Source organism: Xiphophorus maculatus, chromosome 22 (assembly GCF_002775205.1).
Source record: "Xiphophorus maculatus strain JP 163 A chromosome 22, X_maculatus-5.0-male, whole genome shotgun sequence".
Taxonomy (NCBI): Eukaryota; Metazoa; Chordata; class Actinopteri; order Cyprinodontiformes; family Poeciliidae; genus Xiphophorus; species Xiphophorus maculatus.
Genome location: NC_036464.1, coordinates 7,803,485 through 7,821,781, shown reverse-complemented (window position 1 = coordinate 7,821,781; position 18,297 = coordinate 7,803,485). Strand labels below are relative to the sequence as shown.

Sequence of the window (18,297 nt, the reverse complement as noted above, 5' to 3'; positions counted from 1 at the left end):
CCCTTCAGATTTGACAGAATCATGTAAACACTCGATTCAAATGGACGCACTAACGAAAACACACTTATAGGCAGCTGTGGTGAAGATGTGTGAAAATCACACTCATGCTCAAAAACACAAAATTTAGTAAAATTACTTTTGTTTGGAAATAAAACACCCATGTTAGAAAAATGTTTCCCACCAAATTAATGAAACCACTTTAAGTTTTTTTTTTTTTTCCCGGTAATTTTAAGTTCCAGTTATCAAGCTAATAAACAGGCACACAAATTTTAAATCAGCAATTCATGTCTTCCAAATTCCCTGGATTAAGAATGACATGACACAGAAATCCATTTGTCTTAGCCACTCCTCAAAATGGGAAAGATAATCCATATAAGTTGTGGAATTGCTGCCGAAAGTTACCAGTTTAATTAAAAAATTAAAAAACAATTAGGACTGTGACAACAGACTGGACAAAGACTCAAGTTCATCTTCCAGGCTTTCACCATTAGAAATGGGAAACCAAAGCAAACCAGCAACTTACATTGGCAACGTACATCAAATATAAGTCAAAAAATACGCACCTCTTCTTTGTTGTTGAACAAATCATACCAGCGGCCGAGATCCCTGTCAAACCCGTTCATCTCAGAACCATTGACACTTCTGATGGTTCAATTATCTTTCCTGTCTTGGCATGCTTCAGCTTGACACATCTGATGTCTTGACAATACAGAGTTCAGGCCTAAATCTGATGAAAGCCGCATTCGTTAGCTTGAAGAGATAATGATTGAGCTATACGAAGACTAAAGATGATTCTGGTGTAAAAGAAAGGATGAAAATGCAAAAAAGTGCCCTATGTCCACTGTTAAGTACAGTGGAGGAACTGTCATGATGTGGGACTGATTTTCTTTCAAGACTTGTTATGGTCTTTAGCATCATAAACTCAATTTGAATCAACCTAAAATGATATCCAAAATTGTAAACAGCAAGCTATTTCCTAAATTTCACAGTCTAGATTTATTTAATTGAGAAAAGAAAACTATTTATTTGTATCCCTACACATTTTGTGCAGACTCCAGGAACAGGAACAGGCGCTGAACCTTTCCATGAAGGAAGCTACAGCCAAGGTAAGCTGATTTTCCTTCCTTGAGCTAACCAGGATTGACTGAATGTGAATGAAAAACTAATGAGTTGTGAGTTAAAATAGACGACATATGTCTTGTGTCAATGTCTGTGTGCTCACAATGTGTACGGATGTCAGAGTTGGTTTTGTTATCTACTCTTTTTGACCTGACAAGGCAGTGATTTCCTCAGTTGTGTGCTGGAGTCAGAAGCAGCAGGATATGCCATTTCGAATAAATTCTCCCCTGATTCATTGTTTCTCCAAGGGAAAAAAGGACTAAAAGTATAAGAAATAAAAATGAGAACAAAGGAAACGTTGGGAATCTGGTCGGTACCTTTGCAACTACGTCACTTAATCTTTCAAGGTGCCATGATGGACGTTGGAAGTGAGGGACAGTGTTATGCCGAGAAACGCTTGGCCTGCCGCGTGAATGCGCATTGCTCTAAACTCTTGCAGATTGATGAGAAAACGGACTGAAATATAACAGAAGAGGCAACTTATAAAGATATTTGTAGCGTTATTATGTTTCTTAACCATGTAAGCGCTGAACCGGTGGGTTTTATTTCGCAGATGAATTGAAATAAATATAGTTTTGATACTTTTATTGAGACATCTGAGTCGAACATTTTAGTCAATGTCTGATGAATATGTTCTCCACTAATGGTTTGCAGTTTCCCGCTTTTTCTTTTAACACCATAATAGTTTAACGCATGACAAAACAGAGGCCCATTATGTTGAAAATTTGATATCACCCTTAACTGTCCAGTCTATTAATATAGGAGGAGATGGATTTTAATTTCTGAGCCTGCCAATATCTGCATCCCCTGTCTATTGTCCTATTGATATGAAACTTTTACCAGCAGTTTATAGAACAAGTGTGATTATGTAGAAATGTTTTTCCAAGTTTGGAGGGGAGAAGAGAGACCGACGTCACGTGCAAAGGGTCAATAGTGGTGCTTCTGTGTGACTATTTGGTCAACTAAAGCAAGGAGAAACCAATAACTTTGAATGGTTTCAGGACAGGAAGAGGTGTCAGACTTTTCTATGTGAAGCGTTTTTCTCCCGTCACACTGTCCTTCAGAAACCCATCATCAAATCGCTGGTTGATGCTGAAGCTGCACTTCAAAGAAACCTAGAAGCTCTTCACAAAGAGACGCTTCTACCCCGGTTACCATTGTTGTGTTGGAAATAGAAAGTTTGCTTCTTAAATGAAATATCCATCATGTTGAAAATGGCACACCTGCTGTGACAAAACGATTGCAGGCATGAAAGTAACCCTGGCTTCTCTCCATTGACATTTTTTTGCAACAACAACTAGCAAAGAGCTGCATGTTTTGGAAATTAAATCACAAATGTTAGAATTATTACAGTTTGAAAGGCACTCCAAAGTTGTTTCCAGTTCGTAGACTGTGTGAAATTATATTATTCAAGCCTGTTTTGCTGGATTTCTGTGCGAGGAAAACTCCCAGGAGATGTTCTGCCTTTGAAATACCAATCAGGACGACATCCTCTCAGAAAACTGTGTCGGATTCAGGAAGAAAAGGAGTCAGAATATCCAGTTCGAGTTGTAAAAACAGGAGGTTCATTGTGGCAATAATACAGTACTACACCAAATATGCCAAATATTTCTGGTCTAGTTTCTTAGTACACTTGGAATAAGACAAACTAACTAAAAAGTAACGTTTCAAACACATATTGGAACTTGTTTTGAGTAAATAATTCCTTAAAATTGATGTGAAATACTGGCTCCACTGGCAGATTATTTGACTTATGGGAAAATGTCTTGTAATAAGTGAAATAATCTGTTGGTGTAAGTGGTACTTTATCATCAGTATTAAAGAGTTATTGACCGCCGGACATGTCCACACAAAGATCAGTGTTATGCGTGCGCATACTCAGGAAAACCATGTTCACATCAAAATGACTCTGTTCGATTGGGGATCAAAATTGCAACATTTGTTAAATTTTCAGGACTGTAGTTCGCATTCACACTATACTGTGTTAAATGACTCAAACTAACTGAAAAACCTGTCCCCCCCCCCATTGCCTGTGGTGGCGCTGCACCAAGAACTATTGAAGGAATAGACACAAAAACCTTATTGATATAATCTGGGAGTCGACGGATAAAAACGGCTTTGATTTGATTGCTAAAATAACATTTAAGCACAGAAATATTATCTTGAGTCTAGAGGGTGAAACTGTAGAAAGTTTGGCCCCCAGGCTTTGAGTTTGACACGTATTGTAGGTGATTTGAAGCTCACCAGCAAGCCAAGAACTATATTACTAAAAAAAACAAGCTGGTTACACTCAAAACCTTTCCAGTGTGACCTTAAAACAATTCTGCAAAGAAGAGTGGGCCAAAGTTTCTCCACAGTGACTTGTTGGCACATCCAGGGGAATTACTCCTTCCTCATAATCATAACTTAATAACTGCCTTTTGAGTTTTCTAAGCTAATATTTGTCAGAGGAAATCCGTTAGGGCCTAAATGCTTTTCTGAGCACCGTATTCGGCTTTGGTCACAGTGAAGCAGAGGTTTAACGGATGTAGCGAGTGAGAGCAGATGGAGGCCAGAATCCTCAGAGGCCGCATCTCCATCAGCCGCTGACATTCAGCTTCCTTTTCTCTCTGACCTTCTAATGATATCTTTCATAGAGATTCCTCATACCGCTGTCCCACCCTGTTTTGTTCTTTCTAAAGGTTACAGACAGGTAACACGTTCAATGTTGATTCACAGCTGCATATTCCAAGCAGGGCGAGCACAGAAGGATGCAAATGCACCCGCAGAATGGAGGCAGAGGAGGAAATGAGCATTGCGTCCTGTGGGATACATGTGCCCGCAAAGGTTTTGCTAGTTAGCACCATCCCCCCACTTTCTACTTTCCATCATCTTCTCCGTTTTATCCCCAGGTGGTCATGAGTCAGAGGCTGGGCAGCAGCCTAAGGAGGAAAGTCAGCGAGACTGAAACGCAGCTCTTGGCTCTGCATGAAGCCAAACTGGCGGCCATATCTGGTAACTTTCCACTCAGCTCCACCCCAAAAAACATCCCTGCTACATTACACATCCTTTATTTACCCCATTTACTTGAATGGCGGCTTACCATTAGCCGCACTTAATTACGCCATTAATGATGAAAAAGCTCATTAATGGGCGGTGAAAGTGTAATGTCCTCCTGTGGTGCGCCCGTGCAGGTAATGACTTCGGCTGTGCCAAGGAGCTGAAGGCGGAGATGAAGGCGGTGTACCTGGAGCGGGACCGCCTGGAGGTGCTGGCCAGGCGGCTGCACAGCCTCAGCTCGGGCAGCAGCCAGGAGCTGGCCAGGATGAAGGAGCAGCGGCAGCAGCTCATGCTGGAGCTGGAGCACAGGGAGGCCTTGCATGGTGAGCACTGCCGGTTACCTGGAAATACTGATTAATAATTACTTTCCCAAGAAAGTAATCCAGCTACTTTACCAACTACTTATTTTCAAAAGCAATTCGTCACTAGGCCTAAGTCTCAAATCTCTGCCTGGATATTTTCTTTAAATGTCCTGTGAGTAAATATGTTTGCCCATTTCTCCATAACAACTGGAACTTTCTATATCTAACAGTTATTTACAATCTACTGTCTGTTAAAATGGTATTTCATCAGATTAAACTGAAGTAAAACAAACTCCCTGCAATTGTGGGAGTGAAATTACCGTAATAACTCAACATCGGCTGGAAAGCACAACGTCTCGCCTTTCAGAAACCGTTGAAATTTTTCAGATGGAGGAAAGTATTGCAGAGTTACGGTACCGCAAAGCTGGCTTGTAAAAATGTGTCGTTGGCGACATATTTTGGCTGATGAACGTTAATTACTTTGTTACTTCTCAAAAAATGACACACAAATGCTCAAGGTGCGTCAATAAATTGGTCCCGATTTCCTTAATCTTGAAAGATTGGTGATCAGCTGATGCTTAAATGTGAAGCCGATCTTCTCCACCGATTTTATCTGCATATAAGGTCTAAATATCAACCACTGTCCTCTTCTAGAGAGGTTTGACCGACAGACCAGATCATTTTCCAACGTTTGCAGATAACAATCTTCACCCCGCTGTTGCCAATTCAGTAAATTTCTTGCTATATTTGGCAACACTTCAGACAAAAAAATCAGAATCAGCTGATTTTTAAACATTGGTAATCGGTGCACCCCTACTAAATATGCAATTAAAGCAATAATTTTATTCTTTCTGCATATTCCATCATATAGAACTAAATCAAATGAAACGATTTCCTTTTAAAACTTGATTTGCTTCGCTCCTTTAACTTTATGTACATTGCATCATCAAAATTGAATAATGCAACAGTCTCTTTTTTTAAAAAAAAAGAATTGTGTTAAATATTTGAACCTATTCACTGCGTGTTCAGCTATATTTTAAGAAAATTAAGTCTGTGAATCTGTATTTCATTTTATTCCACCATATAAAATACAAGTAGTTTTGTGTTTTCACTCCTTCATATAAATAGATGCAAAATACCGCAATTAAACAAAAATTAGTAATGCTCCATGACTGTCTCTATACATACAGTATCTATTTGCAATGTGAAAAAGGCAAATCTTTGTTTTGCATAAATCCTGCCAGTGACTTACAGTTACACCATTACATAACAACTTTATAAAGTTCACAGCATAAAAGATTTAGTGGTTTTGTGAAACTTTTTTTTTGCATAAAAAGTCAAATTCTCACTCTGTGTGCATAAAAACATTATCATAGAAATTATTGATGCCCCCAAAATTAATTTAATTTTTAAATTTTGCTCTTTCTAGATGAATATTTAATGATCATTCAGGAAATGTTGCTGCTTAAATCTTTTTTGCTTTCAGACTGACAGATGAGGCTTTCTGTAACATAATAACAGTAGAGATGTTGTTTGCTCCTTCATGTAGATCCTTTAAAAACTTAATTAAAAGTTTAACTTCATTAATTTAAATTTTAAGTTAAATTTGGAACAATTCAGAAGAGTTTGGTGCCAGGAAAGAATCTACTTATAAGACGGGAAGGAGTAGCTAAGCCTACTTTCTCAGACTTTTGTTGAATTGAAAGCAACTAACTTGCTGCTGAGTGATTAACAAAAATGTTCTGAACAAATAAAGATTTAGTTAAAAGTGAATTTTAACTAAGTTGATTCAGGCTTAGTTAGTCTTTCTTACATTCTGAAGCTTTTGCCTGCACACAAAATCACATTGACACTTAAGATATTATTACTTTATATTTTTTTCTTTCCACTTCCATTTGTTTACCATTTCAAAACATATTTCTGCCTCAGATAGCTGCCTAAGTACATTTGCTGAAATGTTATTACTTGTTACAACTATTAACATTCATTTCATTTAAGATATTGGACAATCAAGAAAACTGTTTGGTAAACTATGAGGTAATTTAGTTCTTTCTAATGTCGCTTGCAGACATTTTCCAACAGTCTTGCTCAAAAATAAGAAGGTATTAATGTCAGAAATATTTTCAAATACTTTTTTTTTAGTTTCTTCACTTGACAAATATAGCATTGAGTGGTTCGAAAAGCAAAGCTGTTTGCCTCATCATAAACTGAATAATACTAAGAATAAAATCCATGTTTGTGTGGATAATGTTTATTTCTGTTTGTGTTTCAAATATAAATGCAAAACAAGATCTGGTTGGATTCCAGATTTCTTTGTAATATCTTGTTGATGTGCTTCAAAGCAAGGCACTCAACCCCAGGTCAGTTCAGTTAAATTCAAAAAGACTTTATTTATCCCAAAGAGAAACTAAATGTTATAACAGATGATGATGCAGAAAGTATCTATGGAGATATTTCTGGTGCAATATTTCTCTTGTAACTCAGAGAATTTGTGAAGGTGAATCAGGAGTCTTGCTTCTCTGAGTGATAAAGAAATCTTTACAAGTTGTTTTTTTCCAGGCATGTGGATTTGTTTTGCGTCATTTGCTTTGGATCATTCAAGGCAAAACTGTAAGATTGTATTTAACGGGTGACTCAAAAAACTTCATTTGTGTACTTGTTTGTCAGAATTTGTAGAGGTTTCATTTTTGTTTCGTTTTTATGAAAGACTGAAAAAAACACTTCAGCTTCAACAGTTGCAATGCACAAATACTTTTGCACCAAAATACCTCAATAAGGATTTTTGGTAGTTGCAAGTCTTCCAACAAATCTGAAAGCGCTTCTGACTGAAGAGTGCCACTGTATCACAGTTTCATGACTGTCCAGTCAGTAAAGGCAACATTTCACACTAATATTACACCAATGACATCATCAGTTGTTGGTAAGCACTACTAATCCACCTCATTTGCTTTTGCCGCTCCACTTCAGAGCACCGTTTGGTTAGAAATCCGGCCCTAATCTCTCTGCTCTTTGGCCCTCCTCTGCATCCAGAGAGCTTAATTTTTTAAGTCCACTGGGATTTAGGGACAGAGATCCTTTATTTAAAGGATCCAAGTTGCAAAAACAATACCTTGTTGTCACGGTTACGCATTGTAACTACTGACCAAACGTAAAAAAGACTGCACAAATCTCTCCAACTGACAGCAGAAGGAATAATTATGCAAACATGCAACAGTTTAACCAAGAAATCTATGAATAACTGCTCTGAATTTTGGTTTATGAAATAGTTGATGGTGGTTGATATGACTAAAAAAGCTAAGTTCAGTCTATTTCCATGTGCATCCTTATAAATTCCTTTTTATCCTTGAGTTTTCTCATATTTTTTCGTGTTTCTTTTCTTTGACAAGAACACTTATTAAAGAAACATTTCTGTTGCTTCATGCAGAGCAGGTAGTGTGTATTATCAGTTTTTAAAGCTGTTAATGGTTATGTTCTATAACCATTTTAATGCATAAATATGAATAACTGCATGCAAGCTTAAAAATAACCACCATAGATCTTTTTTTAACTGCCTGCAGGTAAAAGAAAACTTGTTTTTTAAAGGATCTTTCTTTGTCTTTCAAAAGCAAAATTCAAATGCGAGTCATGAAAACTCTTTAAATGCTGCCACACACTGTGAGGACATCAGTGACTTTTCTCCAAACCTGAGAGTTGGCAGAGGAAGAAGGGGAGGCAGTGGCGGTGGCGGTGGATGATGCTGAGCCTGTTACCTTGGAGTCCCCCGGTGCACACATGATGCATCAGCGATCGGACAGTCTGCGTCCAGATCACAGACCCCGAACGCTGCATAAATACGGGGCTTACTTTTTAGGGTTGGGGATATTGATTCGGCACGCTGGCGCTGGCAGAGATTTAAATGGGTTTTGACGGCACCACCTGCAGTGCTGCTCTCTGTAGTCCATCAGTCAGACAGATTTTCTAAAAAAAGATCACTTCGCTCTCTCTGAGGCGCAGAGACGAGAGAGCAGAGCGGAGAACAGCAGCTGTAGATCTGGGTTCTCCTGGAAACCTAAAGATTAAAGTCACACATCAAATATAAATGTTTAACATCTCCATAAATTAATGTGTGGTTAGTTCTTTTGTTTTGTCTGGCTGCACCCTTTCCTGTCAGTAGGGGGCACCCTTTTGTTGTAAGATTTCATTCAGGATGAATTGCATCCTCTTTTTCATGGGGTATTCCTGCTTCAAAGATATTCAAATCAACTATTATCGCTTAATTTTGTCAATTCCTTTCACCAATGCATAAAATTCAGACTCACGCTGTGATTTCTGGAGCCCAAAATACTCGTCCCGGTTGCATTCACAACCCTGATCCACATTGAGCAACAAAGACTTGCCCAGCTTCAGTGCATTACAGTGCAGATCTTAGACAAACAGGCTGGGGAAAACCAGTGACATGATAATTCTGCGGCCAAACAAAGGAGAAGCAGTCAGGTGGGTGTTACATCACAAAGAAAACGGCGAGTTAATGGCTGGGTGTGTGTTCTGATCAAATGCTTAAGTGGGTGTGAGCGCTACGGGCACAAAATGTTACAGACACCAAGGAAAGGGATTCATTAAATTGTCATCCTGTTTGGTAATAAGCAGGTTGGCACACCCTGACTGGTAACTGATAGCAAACGGCACGTTGCTGTTCTTTATGTGGACTGGATTAGGAATTACTGTCAACATCTAGATGGCTGAGCTTTTGCTAACTGGAGCATTTGTGGTTGATTCTTGTCGTCTCCCCTGACAAGAAAACCATACGTTTCATTGTGGAAAAGCTTTTTGTCTTCACCTAAGCTCTGGAGGAACATATAGTTCAGATAATGGAGTCATGCATTCGTTCGCCACTTCGGCATATTGGAGCTGCTGGCCGGGGAGCCATTAGGTCCCTAATTGCTGCTGGCGTTGAGTGTTGATGAATACCAAATTGAAGGTTTGATTCCCTGCTGAGGGCGCTAGCGATGCTAAATTTACAAATAAATAATTGAAAGGCTGGAAAAGATGAGTAAATGACCCTCAGAATGGGGGTTTTTGAACTTGGAGTGCTTTCTTTTTTATTTATTTTGGAGTGTTCTTATAAAAACATTTTAAATGGCCTCCAGTTTAATACAATTAAGTCGACTATGAAAGTTTCTTTATGTATTTTAGGGGATTTTATGTAATAGAATAACATAAAGTAGTACAGGACTGTAAATTGGAAAGAAAATTATGCCTAGTTTTCTTTTTTAAAATTTGAACTAATTTATTTATTTCAAACAGGTTTTTTAAAAACAAGAATAAATAGCAATCAGTAGGACATACATAACCAAGAACAAAATATTTGTTTACCACCACTTTTCTGTTTAGAAAAATGTATTTGACTCCTGAGTCAATTTAATTTTTTGCCTTAAATCTTCTCTCTATCATTCAGATTAAATTAAAAAACATACATTTTAACATCTTACCACAAATATTCAATTGGATTTAGGGTTGGAGTTTGACTAGGCCATTCTAACTCAATTTTTTTAAAATCTAAGCTGTTCTGTTGCAGCCCTTAAAGAGAAGGAGGCATTAAATTATGAAGTCAAATTTGAAACATAGCATTTTTATAATAACTGAAGGTAATATATTTACTTTATTCTGCTGTAAAGTGGCTGGAAAACACATAATACTTTAAGGTCAGCTTTAGTTTTTCAGCACACAGATTTTTGCATATTGGGCAGAAAGTTTAATTTTTGCAGTAGATTGTTGCCTTGTCTTCTAGAAAATCTATACAGGTTTTCTAGTAATGGTTTTAGTATTTCAGCTCTTCCATAAAAGCCAGATTAGTGGAGTCAAGAGAAACCAGAGGCATCCCACACTTTTGACATTTTTCTTTATAAAAGCTTTTGGCAAGATGTATAAGAGAAGCTACTCTTTCTTTTTTTAAGCTGAACTTAGTCAAATTAGACAATTTGGGGTGGAGATTAAACAATATGTGACATAAAGTGAGTCTCTGATCTGAATTTTTTTATATTGGCACAACATCCTGGTAACAGCAGAAATAGTTGCCCCCTTTATATCTGGTAGCTGTTTTGCAGTACTCAAGATATAGTAATGATACTTCAAATATTTAATTTCTCTTTGGGATCAATAAAGTATTTTTGAATTTGAACTCGAATTGAACATGTTTTACTAGAGTTAAAAGTGAAATGTAGCCAGCCAAGAAGTTATTTGTAAAGACTCTATTCAAATAATGAGTAACCCATCAAATTGTCAATCATTTAATATTTATAAATTGCATAATCAGACGGACTAAAATATAAAGTTAAGTGGAAATTTTGGTATTTTAAGGACGAAAATTCATATAAGTAACAAAAAGTAACAAAATCAGGCAAAAGAAAATTTTTCCAAATCAGTTTTTCTTAACAAATTTGAGCAAAAACTGCAAGTGTGTGTCTTTATTGGGTGAATTTTTAGTTTAAAATTTTTTGTTTTTCATTCAGTGAAGTAGAGAATCCAGAAATTTTACTCCAGTAAAAGTTACTCATGTAAATGTAACTAGTTACCACTCAACTTTGCTCTCGGTGAAATGTATAAATTCAGTTAATCAAGTGCATTTAAGAGTTTACGTCACTGGTTGTAAAGATAAATTACTGAATGAAAATGAGACCTTTGTTGAGAAACTAAAGCTGTGAATTCTGCAGCTGTGTCTTAGGAAGGGGTTGGCTAGTAATTAAAGTAAGATACAAACACTTTTTATGTGGTTTTTATGTTATAAAGTGGCAGTACAGTAGCTGTTTAAAGTCCATTTTGACACAGTGTGACTCTGCTGGTGCGGGATTTTGCAACCTATCCAGGTCAAACTCGGCTTAAGCAGCTGAAGTGCACATCACAATGCTGTCAGTCCACGTCATTTAACAAATGCAATTCCCCACATGCTTCTGTGGCACTAGAGAAGGCGAGGACGTACGTGATTTATTCATGACCTCTTCTTCTTTCAGGGTGCTCCTGGTGAGTACATGGTGGAACATATGATGGCTCTTCTCCTAAAGAGCTTTTGAATGACTGAGACAGTTTGAGCAAAAAATAAATCTATTTCTGCTGTAGGTTTAGACAGGATGCTGCACGGAGGTGATTCTGCATGTGGAGTAATGGATCGTGTCAGAACTAAAGGAGGTTTATGATTATTGTCAAACCACTTCATACGTCAAAAGTTAAATGCTAAACCATAAAACATCTGCCACTTAAACAAGACGACACACACCGGATAACTTTTTATTGTTACTTATATGGATTATTGTCATTTTTGTCCTTAAAATACCAAAATTTCCACGTAACTTAATATTTAACTTAATATGTAATTTTGGAATATTAAATGATTGATATTTTGACCAGTTACTCAATACTAATAAATTAAAAATTAAACAAAAAAATCTATTGAGTGTCATAAATGTATAGACAAATTATTGGACAAATGAAAAAAAAATTTGCTTAAAGAAATTGAAAATATGTAATAAAATTATCAAACGACAATGTTATTAGAGTCTGAACTTGTTTAAAATCATAAGTAATTTTTTCCACAGTTGTGACAATTTAATAATTTATTATTTACATAAATAATGTGGTAATGAGCAATAAAAATATCTATCTATCCATCCGTCCATCTGGCAAAAAACCCGATCCATTAAAGTAACCATTTCAGTTTCCCATTGATTGATTGATCAATCAGAGGTTTTTTGAGTCACAGGTAAAATAATTTTATGATACATTACGTCATAAGAGGTTTTATTGTTGAATTTAAACTATTGATTATGAATACAAAGGAATTCAAAATGTAATCGTTGATTTCCATATTTAATTAAATAAGGCATTTCATACATTACTGAGAATGGATATTTCTTATCAGTTGCATTTAAATTGTAAATAAATAATAATAAAAGTGACTTATCTGTTAAAGTATAAATAAACTCCTGGTTCTGTGTAGGCAGAAATTTTCCTGGGGAGAGTGACTGTGCCAAATTCAGAAAAAAAACTTTATTTTGAGAGAGTGAATTAGCTTGGATTTCCCGAAGGAAGCCAGAGAAATAATAAGATGTGAGATTAATGGGGCAGGATTGTGAGCAGGTGGAGAGTTTTCAGTGTTTCTCACTACATATTTGGGGGAGAGTTTCCATTCCCAGACTCTTGGCAGCCTGCAGCAGTCGATTTTTGATTTCACTCTGCTAACAGAGGTGGAACAGGATAGACAATAGCAGGGAGAGTGTTTCAAGATTACACCCAAAGCCGAAGAATTGAACTATTTTTGGACAAAGTGTTGCACATTTGTGCAGACCAGCGCTGGAACATCACAATTTATTGGTTGTCTGTCAGATATCCGCCTGCAGGTCGTTTCCCCTCTCAGCTATCCTGCTGTGACGTTCGTATACAATCATTCAACATGTCTGCATGTGCTGACTGAGCGTTAGTGCAACCCGCAGTGCTTCTGCTCCCAAATATCCTGAACTGAGCTGAAACGCATTAATCACAGCTCCGCTCATTTATGAAGTCTTACATACTCTTTCTTACATTGTTATCCAGACATATCATCTGTACTAGTTTGGCAAGTTAATTTATGTCAAAAAATTAAGACTACTGTTGCTTGTGTTCCTACAAAGCAGTGAAAAATGTAAAGCATAATTAAATTTAAGTCAAAAAAGATGTCTAGATGCTTATATTACAGATTTATATGCTAATGATAGCAGGTTGACTCACAATACTTTGCACAAGCATTCATACACATTTACTGTTTCATCTCGATGTATTTTATTGGATTTTTTATGTGATTGACCAAATGAAGGTAGTGCAAAACTGTGAAGAGGCAGAAAAGTCCAAGACACAGCAAACATGTGGAAGAGGTCAGATTAATATAAAAAATGCCATGTATGGGAGAAAACTCTTTTCAACATCAGCAGCATCAAACGTTCTAAATAAAATGTTTGGAAGAGAAATTATTACACAGCAAAACATTTGAAAGTGGTTTAATTTGATAGCGAAAGTTAACCTGCTGCCTGAAAATGCAACAAAAAAACTGTTTTGGTTTTAACTCAGAAATTAAAGCAACTAAATTTGGCTCCAATGTTTTACAGTGTATTACAATAGATTTGGGACTAAAGTAGAGTTTTACTTTCCTGCAGGTCAACAACCTTTGAAAATACAACCTGAGAAATAGTGGATGAAAGCATAATTAATGTGTTACAGTGGTCTAGTTAAAGTCCAGATCCAAATTCAACTTAAAAACTGTGGATGGTCTCCATCCATTCCTACTGATTTGAAACCATTTTACCAAAAGAATGGGTAAGTTTGTGCTTCATGATAAAGAGCAAAGAAGTTTAACTCTGTTACGGCTCTGTTCATCATTAGGATGCAACAACCTGAGTGCAGCTCATTCTCCTGATCTCTCAGAAGCATCCCGGTTTTGTTTGTGTTCTGAACGAACGACCTCTTCCCAGTTTGGCCGGGGCCCTTGGCAGCAATCAGCGATGTCTGACGCCTGCTGGGATCACTGGGGGCGACGGCAACCAGAGCTCATGAATTTCCAATGCAGCCTTTCTCTCTCTCTGAGTGGCTTTGTGGAGTTCCTTCAGAACCAGAAACACACCGCTGCGCGTGTCGCCGAGTAGCCGAGTGCCTCCCTCTTTAGTGCTGATTTTATCCGCATGGCCTGCCAACGACGGCAGCCTCCCGCAGACGTACAGAAAGTGGTAACATCGCCCGGTGCGCGCAGCGGGGGGAGAAGGAATGAGGGGAGGGGGTTCTATTAGGGGAGAATAGTTTTTCCCCAAATAACAGCTCTCTAACCCAACTGGTTGCCAAGGAGACAGGGTCATGCACAGAGTGTAAACATGGGGAGGGATTTTTGAAAGAAGTTATTATGCAAAATTTGCATTTTGCATGTTTTTGTGCTTCCATTTGGGTTCCTACTGCTACCAGAAACAGCCCAAATGCTTGAAAAAAGAAAACACCCAGCCGTTTTTTTGGCAATAAGTAAATAAGCGCCCATAACTCCTGTTCTCGCCTCCCTGCACTGGGTTCCTGTGAAGGTTAATTTTAAAATTTTGATTTTAACTTTGAAGGGCATCCACGGCCAGGTTCCTAAATACATTCATCTTTTAGCTTCATCTAGAACCATGATGTCTTTGAGTCAAATGGGGACATATTTCTTTAAGAAAGAAGAAACAACTAAAGACATTTTTATTCAGACCGGAGGGTTTTTATAATTGTTTTTTTGTTGTTATTTTTGTTTGAATTGTCCTGTGAAGCACTTTGTGATCTATATATCTGTGAAAGATGCTATAGAAATACAATTTTACTTACTTGAAACTTTATGGTGTCTGGAAAATGAACTATTTCAAAAACCTCCCTCATTCAATGGCCACTGAAGCGTTACCTAGGAACCCCAGCCAAGCCCAGCGCCGTTACCTAGCAACACCAGTAGAACTCCAGCACTTTTGGTCAGTAGGTTTTACCGATGTATGCGCTGCACAGTGGCATACATGTTTTGTTATTCACTTATTGTTCAGAAACCCCTTGCTGCATTCTTGTTGGTTGTGCAACAAGAATGCTTTTCAAAGATGTATGGCTGTATAATTGTGTATCTGTTTGCAGCCATTTTCATCTGCGAGTGTAAACGTCAAATTGGGGGAGCTCCAGATGGGCAATACTGACTAAAATCTTATTATCTAAGAATGATTTTGTGCAACAAATACAATAGAAATGTTTCATATAGACCATAAATCTATCCTAACATATTTACGTAAACAGTCTTTAAGTAAACCGTTGGATCTGTGACTCCTTTGATATGTATCTGGTTGTAAACAATTTTCTGAATCGAGTTTTGTCTCATGAAGAGCCTGCTTTGTCATTTTGCATGTGCATGCTCTGTGCCATCCAGCGTCAGGCTTCATGTCTGCATGCATTATTCAGCAGCTATCCCGTTGCAGGCTGCTTAACGGGGTTGGCATGAATGGAATCTGACAAGAGAGACTCTGTCAGGTGGGACAGGATCTCTGCAACGCTGCAATTAGGTGATGGGTGGCAAGTGAGCTGTCTGGATCACCTGCACACACACAAAAGCCTTCACAGGCCTGACTCTGTTAATCAGATTTAGTTACTATAGATGAAAAACTTTAGGGAGAGATTCGCTTCTTTACTTACGCCTCCTCGTAAATAGCCCTACTGTCTCCAGCTCGGAGTTATTTCAGTAATCTGTTTTAGTGGGTGTGTGGAAGTGTGTGTCACAGCCACTTTCTCCAAGACATTTCCTTTTCTCCCCGCTGAGCCTGGCCCCGAGCCTGTCACATCCTTGAGCTGAAGCTGTCTAATAACCATCATCAAGACAATGATACAATTATAACTCAAACCTCTCTGTGACTCAGATCGTCCAATTAGGTGATGTTTTTGGTGCGGATTCTGCTCAGTATGAGAAGGATGAGTGGGATTAAACTGAAGTAGTATCCATTCATATCCATTTAGACTTTAAATTAAGTGCTTTCTTCTTTTTGTCTGTGAGAATACCTTCTCAAAGTTTTTCTGTAAAACTTTTAATGGGTTTTCTAGAAAAAGCAAATGTATTTATTTGCTTGGACATAAAGGAATTGAATACAAAACTAAGTTGGACAAGATATTCCTGAAACTGCAAGAGTACAGTGTCTTATAACAGAATGTTTATTTGTTCTGGGAGAAAATTGATTATTTTACAAGCATGAAGTGTTAAACACATTCACAGATTTCTTAGGTTAATCTCTTTTGGAGCTCAAACCTCAAGCAGAGTGTGGAAAAACACAAAATGAGTTGTGAAGTTTTGAGTTTGGGCAATCTCAAAACTGTGTTTTCACTGCTAACTGCACTGAAAAAAGAAAATAGACATCCAACTTTAAAAACTTTAATTTGTTACATGTAATCAAATTAAGTTTGTCAAACATACTTTATTTACTTTTTATAAACTTGATATATTTACTTGTACAAACTTAATTTGGTTACTTGTAACACATTAACTCAATCACTTGTTTCCTTTAGTCAGTGTAGAAACAACCAATAAGAAACAGGAGGAGGGTCTTAACGCTGTCAATCACAACCGCCTGTGGCACTGCTTCTCCCCAACAGTGGATCTTGATGTGAATGCTAGGCTAGTTAGCATAGCCACCCATGGCAGCGGAGAAACGGTTTTCCTGTTACAGTAACTTGTTTCTCTGTGATAAACACATTTTACAGCGAATACATGAGGTTGATTGACAGAGTTAAGCCCCTCCTCTTGGTTCTGATTGGTTGGGAACAATGCACTTCTTCATATGGTAATAGCAGTTTTGGGAAGAAGTGGAGGAAATTGATCTGATAAACAGTCACGACATATCGACAGTTTTAATAAATATGTATAAAACATTTTCTTTTTAAAAGTTACATACTACAACTTTAACCAAAACATTTGGTAAAAAACAGAAAAATCCTTGCTAAGATTTTGTATTTTTGCACAGAATCTTAGCAAAAGCAGTTAATTTTGCTAAGAAAAAACAATTCCACTCTTACACTTATTATACAAAGCTAAAAATAAAATGGAAAAGTGTCTAAGAAAAATTGTTAACCCTAACAACCCTAAATATGTCTAATATAAGTTAGAATCCATTGTTTCGAAGGGGATTTTCTGTCTTTTTACCCTGACAACATCACTAAATTGGCTCGGCTATGGTCCTCCTTTTTCTTTTTGTGCTTAACTACATATATGTGGAGCAATTTGATTAAAGTGCATCCTATTGTGTTCAAGGGTCTCCTGCTGTGTGGGGCATATTCTCATGTTTCATACATGAGCTCATTAACGGTGCTCAGATTGCCCTCGTCTCCAAACCGAACGCCGTTCTGCGTCCTCCACCTGCCTCCTCGGGCTCGGCTCTCCGCTGGCAGGAGGGCACAGGAAACGGCAGCATAAGCTACCCATCCATCCATCCGTCTTGTGCCCTGCAGAAAATCTGGCAGGTTGAAAGGAGCGGCACCATGATGAAACCCTGAGTCTTCCTCAGGCTGTCTGAAATTTGATTCCCTCCTCAGATGTGTGCTAGCATAGCGAGAGGAGAACCAGCTGGTTCTTTGTACTGTTGCAGTTTCTCTGCACAATGCCGTTGCCAAGTGCGATGATGACTACCTTTCCTGAAAAGGCCCATATAACACAGCTAATGACAAGTGGGTTTTAATAGTATTAGCGCTGTGATTTGTTGCTAGGATACCACATCTCTGCCAATAAAAGCTGGCGAATGAAAGTGAAAGTGACAATATGCGTTTTCCTTTTTGTGCCTTTGTCTCCACGCAGAAAGCCGGCTGAAAGAGAACGCCGCCAAGTATGTGGAGCTGCTGGAGGACAGGCTGCAGAGGTACGGCTGCTCTTTTTCTCCGTGTTCCTCCAGTGGAAGACATTAACAGAGCAGAACCCTCTGAGGAATTTCCTCTCACCTCTGCCGTCCTCTAACCAGATCGCCGTCTCCTCAATGCATCACCTCACAGACAGCTCCGTGCAGTCACACCTTGTTGTTTCCCAGAGCCGCTTTCTCACATTTCACTCCGTCTCTCACCTGCACTTTGTCTTCATCTTCTCACCCTCTAATGTATTTTATGTCTTTACCTTTATTTCTATCTTCCCTCACGTTCTTCTCCTCCAAAGAAACTTAAAAGTGGATCCTCCTGTTGTGTTTGCTCACACAGGTAGAAAATTTGACATGCAGAGTCAATATGTTCAACACCCACTTTATGTTTTGCACCAAACTAAAACTGCTTCGGCTGTTGCAGAACAATTTGTACCAAATTGATAGAAAAGTACCTGAGTTAATTT

General features: G+C 38.0%; 1 protein-coding gene across 2 annotated transcripts in view; it reads left to right on the top strand.

Moving 5' to 3' along the window:
* disc1 (disrupted in schizophrenia 1) overlaps positions 1 to 18,297 on the top strand; it is a 59,801-nt gene that overhangs the window by 18,514 nt on the left and 22,990 nt on the right. For both annotated transcript variants that reach the window (XM_023327800.1, XM_023327801.1), the window contains exons 7-10: positions 1,052 to 1,106; positions 4,011 to 4,113; positions 4,293 to 4,481; positions 17,782 to 17,842. In XM_023327800.1, the coding sequence (XP_023183568.1) occupies positions 1,052 to 1,106; positions 4,011 to 4,113; positions 4,293 to 4,481; positions 17,782 to 17,842 (408 nt within the window). The remainder of the gene's footprint in view (positions 1 to 1,051; positions 1,107 to 4,010; positions 4,114 to 4,292; positions 4,482 to 17,781; positions 17,843 to 18,297) is intronic.